The sequence below is a fragment of the Lontra canadensis genome, unplaced genomic scaffold (assembly GCF_010015895.1).
Source record: "Lontra canadensis isolate GAN:19392208 unplaced genomic scaffold, GSC_riverotter_1.0 scaffold39, whole genome shotgun sequence".
NCBI classification, from domain to species: domain Eukaryota; kingdom Metazoa; phylum Chordata; class Mammalia; order Carnivora; family Mustelidae; genus Lontra; species Lontra canadensis.
Window position 1 is genome coordinate 1,446,896 of NW_022631033.1, and position 24,283 is coordinate 1,471,178.

The 24,283-nt window shown below is 54.7% G+C and overlaps 1 protein-coding gene across 2 annotated transcripts in view; it reads left to right on the forward strand.

Annotated features, from left to right (window-relative positions):
• The window catches only part of DLGAP2 (DLG associated protein 2), a 707,896-nt gene that overhangs the window by 632,731 nt on the left and 50,882 nt on the right, over positions 1-24,283 (forward strand). For both annotated transcript variants that reach the window (XM_032869809.1, XM_032869810.1), the window contains one exon: positions 18,557-18,704. In XM_032869809.1, coding sequence (XP_032725700.1) covers positions 18,557-18,704 — 148 coding nt within the window. The remainder of the gene's footprint in view (positions 1-18,556; positions 18,705-24,283) is intronic.

Sequence of the window (24,283 nt, forward strand, 5' to 3'; positions counted from 1 at the left end):
CTTCTCCCGGTCAGACAGCGATGGATCGCCCTCGTCCGCAGCTTCTCAAAATCCCTGCAGGGATCATGACGCGGCGAATATCTCCCCCCGCGACGTTCCTGCTCCCTTCTCAGTTCCTGCTCATGCATGTCCCTCCCCGGATCCCGCGGTGTCCTCTGATATCGCCCCTTGGGCCGCCCCGGGAGCGCCTCGCGGGCAGAGCAAGGGCAGGGCAGGTGGCGTTGCCCCTAAAGACCTGCCGCGGGTCTCAGAGGCCCGTGAGGTGTCAGCAGGGTCCTTCCCCTTCCTTCCCGCGTGGAAGGTGGGCTTCTCCACCACAGGCGCCGGGGCCCCTGTCATCATGGGGTGACTTCCGACGAAGCGCCCGGTGATGGTTTCCCCGTGCCATGTCCCCGCATGTTTGAGACGACGATTCTTACTTCCCTCGTCTGTGTTCTCCTCAGCTTCCAGACTCCACTGCACCCTCCTCACGGGGACACCCGGGGACGCCCTGGGACGCTCAGTGCTTGGTCGTGTCGTCCGTTGGTGACCGGCTGGGCCCTGGTGACCTCGTGCACGGCACACTTAGACTGTTGAATGTCAGGGGACGCACATTTCCTGAGTAAATAGCACGTGCCTCTCACTTCATAGAGCAGTAGGTCAGCAAGCATGTGCTCTCGGAACCACAGCCAGAAATCCCGGCGGGAGGTCGAGATCATGGGGACAGTTTCTCTGCTGAAGGGGTGGTTCACCTCTGTGTGGTCTGGTAAAACCCTGTGCGGCTGGTGGCTGTTACCCGACAGGGCGGGACGTGTTCCCAGGCACAGGTGGCCTCACAGGGAACAACCTGGTCCTCCTCTTGCCCCGCTCCCCGGACTTGACCCGCAGGACAGGGCACGTGTCTCAGTGACCCTGACAGGGCCGGTGCTTAGCGTCTGCGGGGCTACACTGCTTCGAGGAGAGTGCAGCCGGGCTCCGTCGTGCAGGGTTACTGCTGGTAATAAGGGGGGCTCTTGGGCGTGCGCCGTCTTTACCAGAACCGTGTTCCAGAAATCTTGTTGGTTAGGCAAGTAATCTTCTTAAAATATTTTTCCTGAAGGTCCTACGGGGCACTGAGAATTTTCAAGCCGACCAGCAGAGTTGCGTTTGGAAAGATCGCTTTGGCTGCGTGGGTACGATTCAGTGTCTGTCAAGAGCAGGGAGGCCGTGAGAGCAGTGGGGGGAGGCAGGAGAGCAAGGGTCGGATGCCGGAGAGGTCTGTGGTGCGCGTGCATGGTCTCCGGAAGAGCCTGGCGATGGCTCCCCCAAGGTCGCAGGTGCTCTCATGGGCTAGGGTCAAGAGGGGCGGCCTGCTGAGTCCCGTTCCGGGCACGTGGAGCTTGAAACGGTGGAGACGAGCAGCGCGTGCACAGTCCTGCTGACCAGGGAGGAGAGAGGCTGCCGGATGGCCGCCTCGGCCCAGATCTGCCCGGTCCGGTGCCGCCCACTGAGCACCTGTCCTCCTCTGCCTTCCGGGCTGGTGGGGGAGGGGGCACACTCGAGCCGCCAGGGGTTGAGGGGCCATGGGATCAGCATGTGGCCCGTGAGAGTGAGGGGAAGCGACGGGCGTCACCTCTCGATGGGCCTGACCCTCCAGAACCGTCTTTCCCTCGGCCATGGCACCCAGCAGTTTCGGGGAGCCGTGCTTCCTTCAGCCTGAGTCCCAGAGAGAGGACAGCATAGATCAGAGTCCCCAGATGGCTCACGGTGGGCATGTGGCAGAGAGTGAAAATAAACCTGGTTTATTTGGAGCCCGTGTTTCGGAGGCTCTGTTGCTGCAACATTACGTAGCCCGTCCTGGTGGCCGCGGCGGGGCTGTGTATTGGGGAATTATCACAAAAAGAGCCGTGTGATGAGTCCGTGTGGGTGGGCGCCCAGGCCCGGCAGGAACATGCGGAGCAGAGGCGGGACGCAGAGCGAGGGCTGCCTGCCAAGCAGTGTCCGGAAAGATGGAAGAGGAGCCGGAGGGGCGGGGAGCCGCGCCGCGGTGCGCAGGGAGCCTTTGGGAGATGGGAGCCCGGGGGTCGCGTCAGCCCCAGCAGGAGCAGGTCCCGCGGAGGAGCCGGGTGCGAGGGGCCCAGACGGCCAGGAGATGAAGTAAGTGAGGTGGAGGGAGTGGGTGTGGCGGGAGGTTCCAGCGAGGCTGGGAGGGGCGCGTCTCCCGGGAGGCAGACGGGAGAGGCTGGGGTGCGGTGGGGCGGTCGGACGCCCCGCGGAGAGCATGTGTGTGTGGGGCAGCAGGTGCAGGGATGCAGGGACGGGACATGTGGTGACATGCTTGCACTGTTTCTCATGTGAGGACTGTCTCTACTGGCTCCTGTCGTACGTGTGGTGCGAGATGCTGGGTGTGACACCCCGGGTCAGGCACCTGCTGGCCTCAGCGGGGCCCCTCCTCGGGGGTTCTGCTCCCTGGTCCCCAGCCCTCCACAGCCACGCCCCGGGCTCCCCGCTTTGATGGCCGCCCACAGCCTGTGCGGGTCTCCCCTCCCCACTTGCTCCGGAGGACCTGCTGCCGTGTCTCCCGGTTGCATAACCCCCCCACCCTCTGCACAAATGAAGCCTCCGTCTAGAAGGACGCTGACCTGCATTCCAGTCACGGGTCGGCTTCCACCCCTCCCTCTGGCTGGACCTGCCAGTACTTAGCGCCCGGGTCTCTGACGCCACCTCGGGCTCTGACCTCTCTCTGTGACCTTCCTGCATGACCCTGCCCATGTGCACGGCCTCAAAGATCATCTTTGGGCTGATTCACCCAGATTTTCCCATGAACCTCTCACTTCTGTCTGGATTCCAGATGGGATAGGAAATTGCCCAGCTGTGGTTCCGTAGAGATGTCTGGTAAGCCTCTCAGCTGCACTTGGCCCCAGAATAACTCCCGGTCCCTCCGCTCATCCCCGATCTGCCATGCTCACGTTCTCCTCCCCCAGCGCAGGATGCGGGAGTCCATCACACCCCTCAACCCGTGCGTCCAGGACTGACAGTTACCCACAGGACGTGGTGGGAAGAACAAGGAACGGGAACTGGCAGTGAGCGTGAAGGGAAGCCCACACCCCTCTGGGGACACATTTCGAGGAGGTTCCAGTCTGTAGAACCATGCTCATGGTCCACGGGCCCAAGCCATAAACAATCAGCTGAAATCAACAAGGACCCCAAACGCAATAGGTGTGAAAGCCAGTGAGGTTTCTTACACACAAAAGACGTGGTGATGCTGAAGGTGGGGCCGGGGGAGAAGGGAGTGAGCCAGACGGAGACTTTGAGAAACACGTCGACCACAGGGTTGAGGCTAAAGACAGCCCCAGGGAGGATGCGCGCTTCTCAGGGCACGTGGGTTAGAGTTGTAAGCACAGCTGATGAGTATGCAGCCCCCACGGGGAACTGAATGGGGTGGCAGTGAGACCCACACACCTCACTGTCGGGGGAAGACCTTACCCGCGAGGGAAGGTGAGAACCGTGGCGTTTGACTGGGATCGGACGGGGAGTGGGAACTCTGATGCGCATAGACGCAGACCAGATCCGGACGCTGGGACTGACGTGGGTGCCCCTGTGGTGCGGGGCTAACACCCAGCCCTCCCCACGCCGTGTGCTGAGGGCCTGGAAGCAAGGACCCAGCACTCAGCACCCAGCAGCTGGATATTGATTCCTCAGTACCAGTCTCCAGGGAAAGGAACCCGTCATGCTCTTTGGACAAATGTCTGACCCCAGTGTAGGGCAGAGAAGACACCAGATCAGATGGGGACTACCAGGTGGCTTCAGAAACTGAAGAAATGCTCAGCCCGGGGCGGGAGCAGGTTGAAAAGACGCAGACAGCAGCTTTCAGGGGCTCCCAGCGGCCCAGACCACGGCTTGTGAATACCGCTGGGTCGGAAGCCCCCAGCTCCTGAGTCTGGGCTGACTTTACTGTTATTGACAGAATGTTCAGCCTGGGCAGCAGGACAGTTCTTCCTTGTAGGAGAACACTTGGGCTGGAAGGGACAGGGACGGAAGGTCACCACGAGGCCACCCTGCAGCGCCCACGACCACAGCAGGACATGTGAGCAGGAGAGAAAACCACGCTGAGAGACATTCCCGGGGGACCATCGACACTCCACTGAGGATGAACCCAGCACCCTCACACACACCCTCTAAGACACCAGGACCCCAGGTACCCCTAGGTATATGAGAAAGTTCAACATCACTTCTGTGGAATTCTTGCCCCAAATGCATTACCTCCAGCTCATCCTGGGAGACGTCACAGAGTCCCCAACGAGGGGACTTTTTTTTTTTTTTTAAGATCTTATTTATTTATTTGCAAGAGAGAGAGCACGAGCAGGGTGAGATGGAGAGAGAGAGGCAGGCTCCCCGCTGAGCAGGGAGCCCAATGCGGGGCTCGATCCCAGGGGCCCAGGACCATAACCTGAGCCAAAACCAAGAGTCATCCGCTTAACTGACTGAGCCCCCAGGTGGCCCCAAAGAAGGGGCATTTTACAAAACAGGTGACCGGTGGAGTTCCAAAGCATCAGGTCGTGCACGGCAGGGGAAGGTGGGGCAATTGTTGCAGGCGGGAGGTGACCACGGGCCGGACAACCAATGGCAGCAGGAGTCCCGGCCTGAATCCTGACCCTAAAACGTCATCGGTGGGAAGACGTAGATCTCCGGCGAGCTACCTGTAGCGTCCTGTGTTGCTAATGTCTCCGTGACGCTGTGTGCTGCCGATGTTACAGAATGCTGGCGGAGGGTGTGTGCTGGCTCTGCAGGATTTTTGGAGGTGTTTTGTAGGTCAAAACTATTGCCAAAGCAAAGGTTAGAAAACGTAAATATTTATTTTTGAGCTCAAGAATTTCTGAGAAATAGAAATATCCAGGTCCCATTCTGACTGCTGTGTAAGAAAACGAAGGAGGAAATGCCCCTAAACAAAGCCACAAAGACAACTGTGTGAACAGTAAGGAGGTCTCCCGACGGCCTTTGGCTGTGCTCTCGCCCCTGCGTCCTGCGGGGCGAGGCCCAGAGCACGGCCGGCCTCTGCTTCCCCAGTCCTGCCTCTGAGCTGGAGCATCGCAGCGTCTCTCCGCCGACCGGCCTCCCTGCCTCCGACCTGGACGGTCACAGCCTGTCTCCACACAGATCACACCCTGTAATCTCCCTGACGAGTGCTCTTTGGTCACACGCGCCGCCACCCTCCTGGCTCCTGGGACAGTGCGTGCTGCCAGAAGCATTCAGTAAGTACTAGTTGGAGGAGAAGACCGGTGAGTCGGTGAACGAGGATAATTTTCTCACTGGGTGTGGCTCCTCACGTGTGCTAGGTGCTCAGTAAGCGCGCGCCAAGTGAACCCGTGCAATGTGGGGGGCGAAATCACGCGTGACTAGGAAGCTTCGGATGACAGTGATACTTGTCGGTAACGACCTACTGTGGCTAATACACATCACCGAAATTGGGCCCTTCTTTAAAACTCAGCCGTCCATGGACAGACCACCGCTCAGAGGCTGCACGTTGTCAGGAATCTCTGGTTTTGAATGTGGAGGGTTCCAGCTAAGTAGGGAGTGTACTGGCTGATAAAACCAGGTGTCCAGGGCTAGACATGGCGCAAAGCACGAGTCCACGGAGGTCCAGACAGCATCACTGTGAACCCAGCATCTCCGTTCTCCTTTGCTCTGTGTGTGCCACGATCAGACTGTCCCCAGGCCGTGGCAGGACGGCACCCAACCGGTCTGGGCCAACCCGTTCAGCTGACCGAGCGCGGTGGGAAGGGGGTTTGCTTTTCCAGTGATGGCAGAAATTCGTCCATCCGTGCATTCGGTTCACAGCTCTCGCGCTCCTGTCCCGGGCCGGGCACTGTCCTATCTGCCTTAGATGTGGAATGAACAAATGAGACAGACCACCCAGCCCCGCTGGCCTCGCTCTCTGACCCAGGAGACAGGCAGTGGACGTAACTGCCGATCTGTAATGAGTGTGACGTGTTCAGAAGGCGATCTGTGCCACGGGAAGCACGAGCTGACCTGGGGGTCTGACGGAGCTGGGAGGGGAGTGGGGGTGGACGGTGGGCCGTGGCAGTTTGAACTAGTGTGGCTGGGGGTACCCAGGGAGCTGGCTGTGTGGATCTCCTGGACGAGGGAGCTCCTGGCAGGAGAACGGGAAGCAAGTGGCCTGAGGCAAGGACACACCTCAGAATTGGGGAAGAAGCAGGGTCCAGCTCGACCAGAGCCAGCCAGGAAGCCAGGAGGAGGTGAGGTGGGAGGTGAGGGGCCTGAGGAAGGGGCATGGCGTGGAGGCCCTAAAGTCACGTTATTATCGGCCTGTTGCCATATTACTTTGAGGGACAGAGGGACCCCAGGGTTTGAGCAGATGCGTGAGATAATCGGACTAAGGGACAAGTGTTCATGGCGAACGCTATGCGGTAAGCAGACTTCAGTCAGGACCATCAGAGGTGTGTGGACGGCAGGTGGGGCACTGCTGCGGGGGGCGGTTGGGCTCAACTCTGAAGACGAGGGGAGGGGGGCATGATGGGAACTAGAGAGCAGAGACACGTGGCAGGGGGCAGACGGTGGCTAGACCACCCAGCAGGGTCCTTGCTGGAGGCTGGCTGGTGAGCAGACCTCCCCTGGGGCCCAGGGTCAGAGGACCCTGATGAGATGTCCAGGGTGGGGGTCTGGCCCTTCGAACTCCGCAGGGCTCTCAGGAACATCTCGCTCTGGAAGGCCGCGGTCCCGCCTCCGAGGCACAGCGCCACACGGGGGTTGTGCCAGGGACAGAGTCGCGGTTGGCCAGACGCTGGCTCTGGAGGGGGGTCGGGGGTGTGGGATGAGGCTGAAGGGCCACAAGGCTGGGCGGGGGGACCAGCTACAAGCCGTGCAGCACCCGCCTCCCTGAGGCAGAGCGTGCGGCTTCCCAGGCAGGGCAGACCCGCGCGCAGGGGCGTACCCGACGGGCGGCGCTGGGCTGGGCTGGGCTCTCATCCCAGGGGATGCACCCGGTTTCCCTTATCTTCAGATTCCCTTGTCTGTCTTCTTCCTGCTCACTGCCTCGTGAGGGAGGAATTGAACGTGACCCTTAAGTTCTTCGGTCTTCAGGGTCTGAGGCTAGGCAGTTTGCGGTCTGTCAGCGGAGTCCGCAGCCCTGGCAGGGAAGCGCCATGTGCACGTTTCCCTCTGTGCCTGGCACCACGACACGCGTGTGTCTGCTCGGGGAGTCGTAGTCAAATAAATGGGTAACCGGTTAATGAGCGATGGTGTGTTCGTTAGACGCACTCACTGGTGTGTTCATGTAATTAACTCGCTAGCGTATCCGCTAATACTTAGAGGCCATGGAAGTCGGTCGGCCCAGCCAGCAACAATCCTTCTGTCCTACTTGTCAGGCTTCTTCTGAACATTTTATTTTCTGGGCACTCGGAAGTCTGGTCACTGGAACTCACGGCCCATTCAGAGTCTGGGAGCCACACACCTGAGCGTGGGGGCCTCTCTGAGTCACTCACCCGGTGTCCTGGCCAGCGGTGTCGGGGTGAGGAGCTGTGTGTGTCTGCGGTCCTGCTCCCCGGCTCGGACGGGGGCTCCCAGCAGGGTTTCCTGTCTCCGTGATTGGCCGGGGGATCCAGGCGGCGGGTGGACTTGGCCGTTCTGAGCCAGCCTGCCCATTGGCCCAGCGTTCTCTGGCAGGAAGCTGCTGTTCAGTATTTGACCATTTACTCTCTGATGAGACCCAGCGCCAAGTACTGAACTCAGTGTCCCAGCAAGAAGCGCTCCTGGTGCTCCCCCTCCACCCCGACGTGGGACACCCAGGCCCCCCGTTCGCACCTCTGTGGGGACCGCCGTCAGCCACTCCAGAACTGCACAGTTCCGCTCCGTGCCTGAGGGGAGGGGCTCAGGGAGGTACCCGCACAGGTGAGTACCTCAGGTTTGCTCCGTTGTTTCCCAGATGCTGCTCATGAATGATCAGGATCTGCATGGCCGGAGGCTTGTTTTCTGGGACCCGTGGCTACATAACCTGCCATCAGGGCATCCTAGCTGGCCAACAGCGTGGAGAGCTGCCCGTGTCCTACCACCGCAGGAAAGATGCTTCATTCGTGGGGTTGTTGTTTGGGGGTGAGACGGATAAAAATGCATGTTCTTTGAAAGGTCTTGCCGTGGGGCCCTACCCCTGTATCCATGTGCATCTGTGTTTCTTGAGTGTGGTCCGGTCCACTGACCACCCCCGATGGAATCACCTAGAATTCTATTTACGGAACATCCTAAAGCCGTCTCTGCAAATGTGGTCTAGGACCCTGAATTATTCCCAAGCGCCGGGAAGCTGGGGGGCAGGTTAGCATTTGCAAATTCACTGAGGGAGGTTTTCTTGTCGCCTTGACACAGCCTTTAAATACAAACCAGTAACTGCTAGAAATTTTTATAAAGAGAAAACCTATTTCCTTGGTTTTAAAACAAAGTCTCAAACATAGAAGAAGGCATAGCTGTGAGTAATAATGGTAAGTTCTGGCACAAGAGCGGCTCTCTGTAAGCAGTGAGCTCAGCATCGGCCTGTCCGCCGTGGGGTCCCTGTGATGGCGCGCCGAGCAGCCCACGGCCACATGTTGTCAGGGGCACCAGCAACTGATGAACCAGTGAACTCTGCGTCAGGAGCTAATGATGCACTGTGCAGCGAGCACCCGAGCAGAATAACACAATATTCAAGACAAAAGCACCGGCAGCGAGCGTGGGCAGAGCACATAACACCGCAGCGAGCGTCCCCTTCTGCACAGCCTGGACTCCCGGACCCTCCCAACAAGCCCCTGACTTACGTCGGGAGGCATCAGCATGGCCTTCATAGTCGAGGGAAGGAAGTGTGGATCAGGCACGTAGCAGCTTGCGCCGTTTCTGCAAGGACGCGCACGGATGAAACTCCGACTTCAGACCCAGGTCCTCTGGCATCAGATCTGCTCTTCTCAACGTTCCTCCCTCCCTCTACAAGGGAGCTGAAGAACTTACGGGGACGCTGGTGGAAACACTTAATTTGCATTTCTGTCACCGCTCCTGCGGATGACGAACGCAGGATGAGATTTGTGACATCCTTGAGAAGCAAGGCAATTTCCACCTTCTCCCGAGTTTTCTTTGTTCACAACTTAAAGCGATGACAGCGAGGATTTCTCCTGAGTGCCCAGATTTGAGCATCGACTGAGACCAGCCTGAACTTTTCACACTAGCTTTAGAAACATCCTCCATCCTCGTTTGCCTAAAATGCCCCTCCAGTCTAGGACTTCTTTATTTAGAAGTTTAAGGCTTTTATGCCCTGCTCATCTCGTTGGCCATTCATTCTCTGCAGACCCCGCACCCCAGCTGACGTCATGTTCCGTTTTATAAGGGGGCGGTGGAGTCTGAGGTCCTCTGGTAACTCTGCCGCGTGAGCCAGCAATGGCCCAGCTCTCTGTTCTGGAAACAAACCGGGACAGGCTTTGTGTTCATGTTAACTCATCACGCAGTCATGACAATCCATTGCAAATGTTGAAAATGCTTCTATGTGACACAAAGTAACGTATACACGCTTGGGCCGTGACGTCTCTGTGCTTGAATCTCCGCTGTATCACAGCTCAGACTTGGGGTGCTCTGTCTTCCCTCAGCCAAGACTTTCTTGCCTTTATGAAATGAGCTTGATTATCAGATTATCAGATTATCCGATTACCTTCCTTGGAGAATCGTAACCAACACCCAGGACAACAGAAGTGTTCGTGGAAGCTTTGCCGTGGCTGTTGCCCTGCTGAACCCTCTCTGGGGCCTGCCTAGATCCTCCGACCCAAATGCTATGAAACTAAACACAGCACTTTTCGTCTCTGATTTCTAACAGCTTTATGAAGACACGATTTCCACACCGAGCGATGCGTCCATGGGAACCACACGAGTCAACAGCGTTGTATATCAGAGCTGTGCGGTCCTCACTGTGATCGCTTGTGGAACATGTCTTCACACCGAAAAGAAAGCCAGACCCTCAGGCAGTCAGCCCCTGGCCCCCAGCAACCACGGATCTGCTTTTTGCCTCCCTGCGTTCGCCTGTCCCGGCAGCCGCCTGTAAATGTGGGCCTAGGGAAATTATTAACCTTCTAGGAGTGTCCAGACCGTGTTTAAAGGGGCTGTGACTCACTCAGTATTTAATAATAATTGATCTCCAATGGGTTCCGTACTACATCGTACTGTACATATAAATATATGATATTTATATAAAAATCTATCCCTTATTTTAAAATTTTTCATATTTCCATTCATTACTTTAATCTCTGAAGGCTTGCAGACACATAATTTTGTGCTGAGAGCAGATCTTTTCATCTATCTTGACACATTACATCTGTTAATGTTGAGATACCAACACCCATATGTGGAGGGTAAGTAGTCGGAACTTTTCCTTAACACCTTCTCTTTGATTTTTTGAGCGCTCTGCTTTCCTTAAAGTGCAGTCTAATTCATATTCCTCTCACAATATTGCCACTTTCCTTTAAAACACATTTCAGAAGTTGAACTGTAAAGCAGTTGAAGTAGGACAAAGACAAGATTTTCTGGAAGACATTGGATCTCTTTAAAAACATCCTGCAGAAAATAAAATTCCATTAAAATTTATGGACAGCATAGCTGGCTCCTTGACGACAAGGGGCAATGATTCAATCAACTTGTTTCTGTGATGGGCACCAATAAATGCTCCTTAGATGAATGACTCATTTTTCTGGATAAACCTACCGGGGAGAGCATTTTAACGTTGGAGAAGAAAACCTTTTTAGGGGCCCCTTCAGCTTCAGTCCTGCCTGAGGTTGGTCTCCGTCCCCCTGGGTCCCTCTCTGTTGACATCGATCCTTTGTAGAAATTCACTAATCCTGGCCTGTGTTTTGTGTCTCTTTGGAAAAATAAATTAGGGGAAAGATGTTATAGTCCATTGAATTTAAAAAAACAAACCTCAGAAATGTTAAATTTCAAAGAATTAAATTGATATCTTCTATTCTACTTGTATTCAACACTTCCTGGTAGAGATGTCCGTAGTGAGACCAATTTAAAGACTTTGAGTGAAAATGAACCCAAGGGAGCCTTTCAGCAGAGCCGGACTGACCTCAGAGACACCGTTCCCTATGAATCCAGGTGTGGGCTCTGTGGTCACTCTGAGCACTGACAGCCCAGGGTGCACAGCTCTGTCGTCACACGGAACGCTCATGAGCGTATGCAAATTCTCCCGGGACTCACAAAGGAGCTCTACAGCGGACTCTTTAAGTAAGCAGAAAGGGAGCTTATGAAAAGAATATGGGGCCTGTCTGAGATTCTCCAGGAGGGGAAGAGAAGCGGGTTTGAAGGTTCTGCAACCAGGGCGTCAACTCATCTCTAAAGTGGTTTCATGAAGACCGTCATGTCCAACCCCCTTGTGCAAAGGCCTCATAGTTTTGACACCCATGGGCAGGACACAGGCAGGCATGTCTGAACTGCTGTGTAGTAGTTTTGTAAATGAGTTTAGGGATTAGGTTTAGGGATTAGGGGCCCCTGGGTCGCTCAGTGGTTAAAACCTCTGCCTTCAGCTCAGGTCATGATCTCAGGGTCCTGGGATCGAGCCCCGCATCAGGCTCTCTGCTCAGCGGGGAACCTGCTTCCTCCTCTCTCTCTGCCTGCCTCTCTGCCTACTTGTGATCTGTCTGTCAAATAAGTAAATAAAATCTTTTTAAAAAATGTTTAGGGATTAAAGTCTAGCAACTTGTGGTGTCTTAAAAATAGCAAGATATCTAAAACATAGTGAATATTAAACTTGGGGAACAGTTGGAGCTTTCCACGGGTCCATCCTGTGAATGTGTAAATCCCCGCACCCACAGTTCAGGATGACCCCCCGGCACAGAAATCAACACCCTTCAGAGGAAGATAACAGGATCCAGAGTCTCTGTCAACAACATCCATTGTACCTAAGGAAGATGAAGGGAAAAGCCATGCAAAGTTGTACCAACGTGAGGCTCACTAGCAAGAAACACGTGCAGATGAACCTGCCATGCCCCAGATGATCCAAAAAGAACTTGAAAGCAGCTCTTGTAAAGGGTCTGTGTCTCACAGGAAAAGCTGGTCTTGGCGAGTGAACAGACAGTGGGAAGAACCAGCTCACCTTTCAGGAACAGGAGCACCTGCTGTGAAGTGAGAAATTCACTCCTTAAGGGCAGACTGAGAAAGCCGAAGGGGAAGTCTTGGTATTTGGAAACAAATCAACGGATATAAAAGCTGAAGGAGAGAGGTAAAATGTTGGGGAAGAAACAGCCTCAGTAACGCACAGAATAACGAGAAGTGGACGGGTGTACGTGTGAATTGAGCGCCGGAAGGTACCGTACGACACCTAGAAAAGCTCATCACAGACCTGTGGATAAATCACGGGTCAAAGACAAAAGTCGCAAGGGAAATCGTAAGTTGTCCAGAACTGAACAACGGTGGATCCCAGCATGTGCAGGTTTGTGTGTGCCCCTAAAGCAGCTCCACACGCATTAAATGTTTCTGTTAGACAATAGGCTTAGGAACAGCAATCTAGGCCACCACCTTAACGAGCAAAGAAAGGGAGAACAGATTAAATCCAAGCTAAAGGAAGGATAATATAGAGGAGAATCGGTAAAATATAAAATGACCAATAAAGAAAAACTGAAGAGCAAATATTGGTTCTCTGAAAAGATTAATAAAGTTGATAACCCTTAGCAAGACTGATCACTTTAAAAAAGGGGAAAGGGAGAAAATACATTTTACAAATATGAGGAATAGAAAAAGGAGTGATTACAGATCCAACAGAGATTAAAAGGAAAATAAGGGAAAACTGTAAGGAAATGTATGTGAACGAATTCTACAGCTTCTATGAATTGGACCAATTCCTTGAAAATCATACCTACACAGAAGAACTAGAAAATCTGTACAACTGTATTATGGACTAAAAAGATTCAAGTCATTGTTCAAAACATCCTCACAAAGAAAACTTCTGGCTGCGGTTGTTCACTGTTAAATCCCATTAAGCGCGGAAGGAGGCTGCGACCCCGTCGTGCACAGACACAGTCGCCTGAGGGCAAAGGAGCAGGGTCCCTCTCAGCTTATTATGCGCCCGTGTAAGTCCAGTACCGAAACGTCACCCAAACAGAGGCAATTAGTAATTGTTTTACATGAACAAAATATTAACAATCAAATCCAATAATGTATAAAAAGAACCGAGCACAGTTTCTTCATGACCAAATAGACGCGTTCCCGGGAAGCACGGTTGATTGCGTCTGTCAGTCGGAGAGGGCGGGCGCCAGGGTGGCGCGGTCGCTGGGCGGCTGACCCTGGGTTTCGGCTCCGGTAGGAGTCCTGGGGTCCCAGGTTGGGTTCACCTTGTGCTCAAGGTAGAGTCTGCGTGGGGATTCTCTCCCTCTGCCGCGGCGCCTTCCTCTGCTCACCCTCTCGCTCTCGCTCTCCCTCGCTCAATTAAGTAAATAAAATCTTTTAAAATAAATAAACAAATAAGGAAGGAAGTAAATAAATAAATACCAGTGAAGGGATCCACCAAGTTAGCAAATGGAGAAGAAACGTGTTATCATCATATCAAAACATGCGGAAAAAAGAAAGCTCTCAGCAAACCCAGGAGAAAAGGGAGCTCCTTCAGCTGGAGCAAGGAGGAAGGATGTCTGCATAGAATGTAGAGCCAGCATAAATATTAAGATGATCTAAGATTAGGTAAAGGCTGGGACATCAACCCTCATCATTCCTATTTGACATTAGAGTGGACAACAGTGGAGCAAGATAAGACAAGCAAGATAAATAAATAACATCGAGATTAAAAAGGAAGAACTTTATTCTGTTTATCTCAGACAACAAGATTGTTCACACAGAAAACCTAAGGAAAGTACAAAACAAATACTAGAATAAATAATGGCATTTACTGAGGCCAGGGCGCTAGCAAAATATACAAAACCCAACTGTAGTTCTTCCTCTTTTTGTTTAAAGATTTGTTTGTTTGTTTGACAGAGAGGGGGAGAGAGAGTGAGCATAAGCAGGGGGAGCTGGAGAGGGGGAAGCAGGCTTCCTGCTGAACAGGGATTCCCCACGCGGGACTCGATCCGGGGACCCAGGGACCATGACCTGAGCCGAAGGCAGATGCTTCACCGGCTGACCCCCCCAGGCACCCCTTCCCGACTGTATTTCGTTGGACCATCGATGGACAGCTGGGAAGCGCACAATCCGCAGTCCGTGCTTGCTGATCCCCGTCACCTGCTCCCCGCCACCCTCCCCTCTGGCAACAACAGGCTCGTTCTCTGTACTTAAGAGTCTGTTTCTGGGTTTTGTGTGTTTGTTCACTTGTTTTTTTAGATCCAACATACGCGTGAGACCCTGTGGCGTTTGTCTCTCTCTCGGCCACTTACTCCACTCAGCATAACACCCTCTCGGTCCGTCCACGTTGTCGCACATGGCGAGATTCCGTTCTGTCCTATGGCTGAGGATCAGCACAGCCACCCCGCCCTGACCTGCACACGGCGTCCTTCCGTCTCCATCCAAACCCTTCCTCTTGGAATCATGAGGGATTTGGAAGACTGTTGTCTAACCTCCAAGTCCTTGGGGGTTTCCCAGAAACCGAGCTGTGATTGATTTCTAGCTTGATGTCATCACGGTCCGACAGCACACGTAGTGTGATTTCTGTTCTTTCGGCATTTGTTAAGGTCCGTTTTAGGGCCCCAAGTCTAGTCTGTTGTAGTGAATGCTCAGCGTGTGCTTGAGGAGACTGTGGGTCGGGTGCTGCTGGCTGGAGACGGTCTGCTCATAAGATGGCGTGAATTTGGTCCAAGAGTAAGCTGGGCTTCTCCGTCCCGGCTCATCCCCCAAACTCATGACTTTTCTCAGAAAACCCCTGCACTCTCCTCTCCTTGGACAGATTCGACGAATTATTAGAACAGTCACTTGCACTACCATTTATTTTACCTTTGCCGCCATCTAGCTTCTGCCCCAAATCCCCCAACACCATTTCCCCAGTGTGGGGTGTGTGACCCTGATGGCTCTGCCTGGGGCTGCTGCCGCCTCCACTCCGGGCCGTGCGCAGGTGGCCCTTCCTCTCCTGCCCTCCAGCTCCCCTGGGGTGACCAGCGACCGCGCTCCCTGTCCCCCTTCGGTCTCGGGGCTCAGGCCTGTTCCGGGGTCCTGCCCCTCTGACGGACCATCCTGAAGACAGGAAACAGTCACGACTGAGCTCGGGGCCGGAGCCTGTGCCCCAAGCAGGGGAAGACACGACAGCAGACACACCTCCTAACCCCTCGTGCGGAGCAGACGTGGAGGGTGCCTGTGGCTCTGGGAGGGACACACTCAGTGCGGATTTCCCCTTCCCGCAACCCGCACAGTGCTTACCGCTCCTCCGCGGCGCCGGAGAGAAAGGCCTGGGCTACTTCGTCGGGGATCTACTTCGTCTGCTTACAGGACTGGCGTCGCTGAAGGCAGGGCCTGCTTCGCATAGACTCGGTTCTGTCCGTCCGTCTCACGGGGCCGGACGTCAGGGAGGAGCCCCGAGCCCGGGGTTCAGCCCACAGACCCAAGGCAGCCACCGGCAGCAAGGGATGCAGGGGTGGGACACGAGGGGACGTGGAGGGGACATGGGGATCCCAGGAAGCCGCGTCTGCTCCCCCGTGTCTCCCTCGGACAGCCTTTGACTTGGGCCTCCACACTGGCGGGACGGGCCAGCAGGGCTGCCATTCCGAAGGGGAAAACGGGAAAAAAGTATCTTTGAGTTATTCTGGAAACCTTCCTATGGTTTCCTTTTCGTATTCTCTAAGCCAGGGCAAAACTAGACATGAAGATGTGCTTCTCCCCCCGGCAACCAGGATCCCAAAGCAGGAACTCTCCGTTCTCGGGAATAACCACGGGGCTTTGAGGGGCTGTCAGAATGAGGTGGGATTCCTAGGATGGTTTCTGCAGAGGCACAGGGCTGTCCTGGACCGAGGGTCCTAGGGGCTTGGGGATGCACGCTGTGTGCCGGAGAAGGAGCCCACCATTGGCTTCGAGGCCCACCTGTGCCCCTCAGCGTCAGGTCTGATTTTCAGCCTCAGATGTGTGATCGGCTTGGACAGCTGTCTCTCTGGGACGCGGTGGTATTGAGAAACGCTGAACGGTTGCCAAAAAGTCCTCTTAAGTGAGGCTGAAGTTAGGGGTTTTTTGAACTATTTAAGATATATGGAAACGAAGGGCCATATATCTCTCTGTTTCTCTGACTCAGCAGCTGCAGTCTTGGGGCTAAAAGCATGAATCTGGGAGCTGATTGGGGGCACGGTCTAGCTCTGCTGCACACTGTGTGTGAGCCGGCACCAGTGACTCAGTGTCCGGTTTGTGCCGCGTCAAATGCTTCCGGGCGTATCCAGCCCAATATTGTAGCAAACGTGAGCCATCGTGAGTCAATGTTTCAGAGGAAAAAATGTGTTTAGCTTTCTACAGTGACAACTGCTCTGCTTTGGAGGAAAGAGACCACGGGGTGTTAGGAAACATGTTGGAAACATAGACTTCCTCGGGTGTGAGTGCCATCCAGAAGCCACCAAAAGGGTCACTTGCTTTCATTTTGAGGACATCTCTTCCCTCACAGCCACCGAGCTGAAAGTGTGGAGACAGAGACAGACCCAATCTTTCAGGGGCCCCGAGACCCTTCATCTGAGAAGGCTGAGATGACGAGGGGGTGGTATTAGAAGGGAAAGCTAGTATATGGCAAGAAAATAAGAAATTGGCACCAACTGGCAGAAATGCGAAGTGTGAGATGAGCCATTTCAAAGCAACACAAGGAGAGGGGAGATGCAGAGATTTTGCATTTTTGCGAGGTCAGAAGTGAGGCCAAGAGCCTAAGTCAGGGTTTAGCCGGAGGGTTCCAGGCTCCTGCACACAACACTGGACTGAAAACACGCAGATCCTGGCTGGGGGGGGGGGGGTGTCAGCTGCTCACACGCACCTCACCCACTTGTGCAAGCCACCCCAAGCCCCACATGCAGCCCAGTCCAGGACATAGTCCGTTGGCATCTCACTGCTCCTGTGGACTCTGGCCACTTCCTACGGCACTCAGGACGGGTGACCACGCCTGAGGCTTTGCCCACCTGTCTTGCCTGGCTAGTCAGGCCTGGCCCCTGCCAGCTGGAGCTGTGGGATCAAACCAGGAGCCTAGACGAAGAGTGCCCACTCCACATTAGATGCCCACATTACAAAATTAGAACCAGCTGCATGAGAGCTAATATCTTCCTCTTTTTGTTTTGTTTTGTTTTCAGTGAAGGGAGCTGAAATGTGCTACACGCCTGGTTTTAAAACAAAAATGGACATGATATAATTTACAATATAAATTATATTCTACTGATATGTAAAAATAAGTATTATTAATATTGGCAGAAATACAGACTTTAGGGTCACCTGGGTGGCTCAATGGGTTAAAGCCTCTGCCTTCAGCTCAGGTCATGATCCCAGGGTCCTGGGATCGAGCCCCACATCAGGCTCTCTGCTCAGCAGGGCCTGCTTCCCCCACCCCTTTGCCTTCCTCTCTGCCTACTTGTGATCTCTGTCAAATAAACACATAAAAAGTTTTTTTAAAAAAAGGAAGAAAGAAAGAAATACAGACTTTAAATCTGTAATAAATGGGCACTACTTAATCAGAACTTAGAATTGAGGCCAAGTTTCTCTCTGCTAACCCATTTTTACAGAAAGAAGTAAATCACAGAGAAAACAATTACATCAGGAATTTACTCCAAAAAGCAAGTAACAAACTTTAACTGGCAATGGAGTCAGACTTAGCAACAGAGTACTTCTCCCCATTTTTACATCCAGGCCCGTGCACTGACCCTGATGGTGTTCCCACTGCGACCCAAACTAGAAAAGAGGCTTCACTACATCTGGTCTTAACAACTGCAGCTTGGGATCATATAAAATGAATATTTACTCTATTATCAAAATATGGTCTGCAGAACTTGAAACGGAATTCATTGGACCAGAAGTTTAAGTTGACCTTTCTGCCCACCACAAGCCCTCACAGGTTTCCCGTCTTTAAACACGGTGGAGCATAGCATGAAGGGGGATCAGAGAATGCTGGTTTTTAAGGGAGTTTGGAGGAACACAGCCACTGTGAGGGTGAGGCGGGGTGGCCTCCCAGCCTGCTCTTTCTCTCTGCTGCAGTGTGTGACCCGCACAACTGTGCATGAGTTACAACCAAAGGCAAGACTTTTGGCCTTCCTTTTATTTTTCTGAGTGTGTAAAGTTGCCAAAAGCTAACATGATTTTTTTAAGATTCTCAGGTTTTGGGCTTAAATTCAGGAGCCACGTCCAGTGCTGTGCTGTGTGAGTTACAGCGCTTTTCGGCACGTTTTGTGAATGTGGAAGGATCCTAACTTCGTTACCTGGCCACAAACAGTCAGGTTTCAAAGCAGCTTTGTAAACAGCATCCCCTGTTACTTCTGACGACTTTGCATTTGTAACTGAGCCCGCAGTGTGGACCTAAGGCTGGGATGTCCACCAAAAGACACACATCCAGCTGGAAACTTCCCAATGGCCTCTTGGTGTGGATTGGAATGAGCCTCCCTGCTCTGCCCCTTCTGTGTGCATGTTCACAGAACACCTTTTCTCTTCGTTTCTTTTCTTTTAGCCAGAGCTACCTGCAAGCTACAAGCGACGTGCCTGCCGGCCACGGCCTGGACCCCTCGGCCAGCTACAACTCCCCGAAATTCCGCTCGCGGAACCAGAGCTACATGAGAGCCGTCAGCACCCTGAGTCAGGCCAGCTGTGTGAGCCAGGTCGGGAATGCCTTCCTTCCCCTCTCCCTCGGGTCCGGTCTCTAACGCCGTGTCCTCGCAGTGGCCGCTTGCTGGGGGCAAGGCCATGAGCAGAAGGACGTTCCTGCCTGGAACCGTCTCTGACCTACCCCTGGGAACCCTGGAACCCTGAGTTGTCCACACCTGTGATGGCGTCCCCGCACACTGGCCTCCTCTGCGTCAGGGGTGACGTCTCATCCTGCTTTGCTGTCTTTGTGAGCTCAGACTGTCTTCCTTCCCCAGGGGGGTGGGGCCAGGCAGGTGCATGACAGCCGGGGTCTGAAAGCAGTGGCTCTCCATCCCGGTACACACTGGCAGCTCTGCCAATCCAGTAAGAGGAGGTGAAAATAATCCGGGGTGTGGAGCCAAGTTTGCCGGGCGCACAGGACCCGTTTCTCGGTCTTCGCGCAACCAGGTGGGATCAGTGACCCCGGGATCGAGTGGCCGTGCTTGAGGTTTCAGTCGGGGGCCAGAGGCATGACTGCTGGAGGGGCAGGGAGCCCAGCAGGCTTCCCTCCTGCTCTAAACTGTTCAGAGAGTTCACCTGAGCAAAGCGAGCTCTGGCCGGCGCTTCTAATTGCCCTACGAGTAGGAGCGACAAGAGCTGAATGCCTGGAACTTTAAACAGGTCGCTTACTCGTTCTAGCTGCAGTTAAAAACAGTGCAGGAGCTCACCCCATGGGTCTCAGGCTTACACCTGATGCTTTCTTGCCCTTCCTGCGGAGCAGCGGCTAGGGTGTGGCTGGGGCAGAGCCCGTCTCCCTCCCTCCCTGTGGGTCTCTCAGCCGACAAGAACCTCCCCTTCCCCATCGGCGGGGACAGGAAGGCACGGGGTGACCCGCTCACTCATGGGCGGGGTATGATGGATGTTGACTCTCATTCTGGGAAGAGAAGTATACAGTTGGTGCACACTCAGTGCCAGCCAGTATTGTTACTAGAGTAATAGCAACAGTACCAGTAGCACGTGATTCTAGAAAGCCCTCCTGCTTACAGACGTGCTAGGACCATTCGGGAGCCTGCCAGGGGTTCACATATGCTGAAGACGCTTTTGCCACAGGCTTTAAATGCCTTTTAAAGCAAGAGTCTGCTCATTTTAAGTTTTTTTTTCTCATCAGAGAGTTGCACTCTGGACTTTTTCTACTAAACAGTCTGGGTTTTTCCTGTTCCACAACTGAAGACAGACAAGACCTCTTTCATCAACTCAGATGCTGGTTTTCTTTAAAAACAGGATTAGGTTTCCAGCTCCAGCAAAGAGAATTCCAGTGGACCTTTCCCTCTCAAGACCATTCCTGACTGCACACGAGGGCCGTCCTGGACTGACCCTCAGCCCCGCGCAGACGGGGACCGGGGACCACACCGCAGCCTAACCTCACGTGCCCCTGCACGTAATGATAGAAACAGCAACAGATGGTCGGCAGCCAGATTACCGTAATTATCGAGTTAACTGGGGAGACGCGCCGCTCAGCGAGAAGGTCCAAGATGACAGTAGGGGTTACTAACTGAACAGGGCACTCTAGGAGGCACCTTCCACCTCGTGCCCACCCCCGGAGAAGGACCCTCCCAGCGGGCTTCTCCTGAGACTCGAGCTTCCCTTCTGGTTGCAACGCCTCCTTTACAAACACACGACTTCGGAGTCAGACGTGACCCCATCAGGACCTGTGGCAGGGGCAGGGTGACTTCACAGCAGACGGGGCGACTCCTCCAGGATCTGCTTTCTTTCTCTTTCTTTTCTATTTAAGTCAAGTTGATCCCCAATGTCGCATTAGATTCAAGCAGGGGCCGGACCCCCCTCTGCATCCCGGGGAGCTCCCCGCAATGTAACTGCATCTGTGCTGTCCTGTGTCAGTTCCCACTGTCACGACGTAACAGACCTTCCTCACCTTCCGTCTCCCTGACTCGTGCGCTCCCTTGCCAGACGCCTGCACCTTCCTCTCCTGCTCACCCGTTTCTCCCATCCCCCCATGCCTCTCCTGGGCAACTGTCAGCTCATTCTCTGTTTGTGGGTCCGATTCTGCTTTTCGTTGGTTCTCATTTGCTCTCAACAAACAGGTTTCCCTGAGTGCACAGCGCGCCTCTGCAGATGCTCTCGTGAAAGCCACCAGCTTCCCTCGTGGCAGGAACATAACCCGTGCACGATCCTCGGTGCCATGTCTTTGGTGACCCCGAGCCGGGATTTCCAAAAATACGTCAGTAAAAGTAGCAGGTCCCTCCGCCGTTCTCTGCTGGAAAGTACTCACCACTGTAGACAGGAGCAGTGGCGGACAAGGTGGGCGTGTGGGGCTTCACCGGTTTTGAAGGCCTGGACCTCTGGAGTTCTAAGTCGCTCTGATTGCTGAGTTCTATGGTCAGACTTCATGCTGAACTCAGTTTTTAATTCTGATTTTTTTTTTTAAAGTGTTACTTAAAAGAACCCCGGCGCCCTGGCAGTGGACAGGGCCGCTTCAGCCCTGGAAGCAAATCTGTCGTAATTCCATATGAAACCCCGGCTGCTGTGACCTGCCACCCCGGGGAGGAGGAAGAGGGGGCACTTTCCAGGAACGGAGCTCAGTGCACGTGGGGCGATTCCCCAGGAACCCCACAGTGTCCTTGAGCGCCTTGCAGTGGTGCCTGCAGTGGCTCCAGACTCCGCACTCCTAGCGCACAGCGCTCTCTCGGGTGCAGAAGCGAGACGACAGGTCTGACTGAGTCCTCATGAGACTCACTCATCCGACAGCCATGCAGTGGTTGGAACTTGAGTCGCTGGACTCGGGTCTGGCATTTCTGAGCTCTCGAGCCGGGGACAAGTCCACGTCGGTGCGTGGAGCACCTGGGCGGACGCTGGACCTGCAAGCAGGGGCACTGGGATTGCAGTGGTGGCGGGATGTTACACCTTCCCGGGGACCAGACTGAGTGGTGGGATTTATCTTTAACCAAAGTCTCTCCCCTGGAGAAACGTCCTGGAAAGTACTAGAAAGACACGTCGTGTTGCTCGTGTGGCCTGCGCTCTCCAGGCATCTCGTCATGGCCAACCTTCCCCAAGCTCTCTGGGACATACCAGCTTGCCGGTTCATCTGACGAGACCCCAAACAGGGTTTTTACTCCCAGAATGATGTCCCTACCGTTCCAGTGACCACAGTGGGCTTTGTCCTGGTTGCACTGTGCTCCTCCCCGACATACATCCACGTTCTGCATTATGGTCTGTCTGGCCAAATCTATGCCCTGGCTGGAAGAATGCCCACGGTTTCCACATCCCAGAGAGCACTTAGAGCAAGACCATAAGACCGTCCAGTCCTCCATCATTGGACAAATAATAACAAGACAGCAGTGTGCCCTGCCGAGCCTGCAGGTCCCCATCCCTGCCATGGCTCTGCCTGTTACTGTCACCCAGGGGTCACCCAGTGGGGTGTGAGCACTGTGGGTTCCTGGCAGACCGACCCTCGGCCACGTGCCCTGGAGCTCCTTCCCAGCTGTGCGCAGACCATGAGGACGCAGGGGAGTGGGACGCCAAGCAGCAAGGCAGGAACCGGGTCTCGAGGTGGTCACCTGTCTGACACTCAGGGCTGAGCAGGGACTCATGTCTGTGCCCGGCACCCCCAGCTGCCCACAGAGATGGGCAGACAGCACCACAGCCCCCTCCCATCCCCTCCATCCCCACCACCGCAAGCAGCCTCCTTCCCTGTGTCACCTTGTCACATGCCCACACCCCATGTGTGGAGGGCCAGCGTCCCACCCCAGAGGGGTCCCAGAGCCACGCAGATGCCAGCTGCCCATGCGTCCTGGAACTGCTGGGGTCAGACGCTCCTTATGAGCCCCAGCCCTCTCCAGGCACGCTGCAAGGACATGGCTGCGTCCCAGGGTATGAAGTGGCAGGCCGCTGGGTCCCCAGGTCTCCCCCTGACGCCTCTCTCTGGGAGGAAGACGGAGGCCCCAGGCAGAAGGCACACACCCTTGGGGCCACTGGGAGGCGTGACGCAGCTGCCGTGGAGCCCCTAGCTTTAGTGGCATCACTGTACCCCTCCCCGTGAGTGTCTGCGGACGCCCGAGACACCGCCTCCTGCCGGCGTGGAGCACCAGGCTCCGTCTCCTTGCTATTCTCGCCCTTGGCGCCACTCCCAGCTTGGCCGGCCCAGCCGCCCGAGGTCACGGGAGTGCGGTCTCTGCATTTCCTTTGTTTCTGCTCGTCCGTGGTGGGGATAGTCTGACAAGCCGCACCATTCCCTGGACTGGCGGTACGGAGCCGGGGCCTGGGGCCGCATGGAGGGGGGCCCTCTGCGTCCGGGCTGCGTCCTTCCCACAGCTTCCAACCGTGCGTGCTGTCTCATGGCCCCCTTCTTTCTCCTTCTCTTTAAAAAGATGGTCTGGGTCATCATAGCTTCCTTCTGCCATGCAGCCTTTTTTTTTTTTAATTGTGGTAAAACATCCCCAGCAGAGGGTTCCGTCTGGACCATTTGCAAGTGCGCAGGTCAGCGGTAGTCAGTGCCCCAGCAGTGCTGTGCAGGCCTCCGCCATCCATCCCCCGAACTCGGCAGAACCCCAGTTCTGCCCCCAGCCCCTGTCCCCAGCCCCTGGCACGGCCATCTCGGTGTCTCCGTGGAAGTCACTGCTCTGGGGACCTCGCACGGATGGAGTCGCTGAGTCCGTCCTGACCTGGCTTCTTTCCCTTGGATCCTGTCCTCCAGGTCCCTCCCCATCGGAGCAGGTGTCAGAGTCCTCCGTGGGCAGGTGGAGTAATAGTCCACGGGGAGGACGTGGGTCTGCAGATCACTGTTCTTGTCCCTGCTTTGTGCACATGGATGGATACCCAGACGTGACGTGCTGGGTCCTGGGGTAGTTCTTTGAATTTCTTGAGGACCCACCACCCCCTTTCCACAGCAGCCACACCGGCGTCTGTTCCCACTGGCCCACACCAGGCCCAGGTTCTCCATGGCCACACCCCGTCGTGCCTGCTCAGGGGTGCCATCTGTCACGACCTCTGCAAGGCTTCCCCACCACATGCAGGACAGTCATTCTGTCATCCCCCATTTTCCTGATGTTGCCTTCATTGGTGCCCACGTTCTCCAGAAGCAGGTCTAGCTGTGTTTCTGAGTTTACGGTTCACAAAAGAAGACCGAGGAAGCTTTGAAGGACACCGGTTGTCGCCATAACTTTGGCGCTTAGTGTCCTCCTGGGTTCCGGGGGCTGAGCCGCATGTCGAGTCCCCGTGTGACATACAATTGCATCTGCGTTTCCGAGTCTCCCTCAGTCTCAGTGAACAAGTCAGCTCTCAGAGACCAGGTCACTTCGATCAATTCAAGGCAACTTTCCTTCTGGAACCTCCCGGAAGTGTTTGTGTGGCTGTAAGTGCCAGAAAGTGGGCCTCCCTGAAATTTTAGTCCTTGGTCTATAAACTGATCTTCTCGAAGGAGGGAGTGGGATTGAGCAGGGTTTCCGCTAGATCCTGCCACCGGATGCGAGCCACACCACTCAGATTTGGGCCTCTCCTGGCTGTCTAACGTGGATCTTCAACATACATGATATGCAGCGACCTGAGGCTTTTTGGTAGAGTGTGTCGTAGAAAATGCCGTGTTTCAAACCAGCACGTG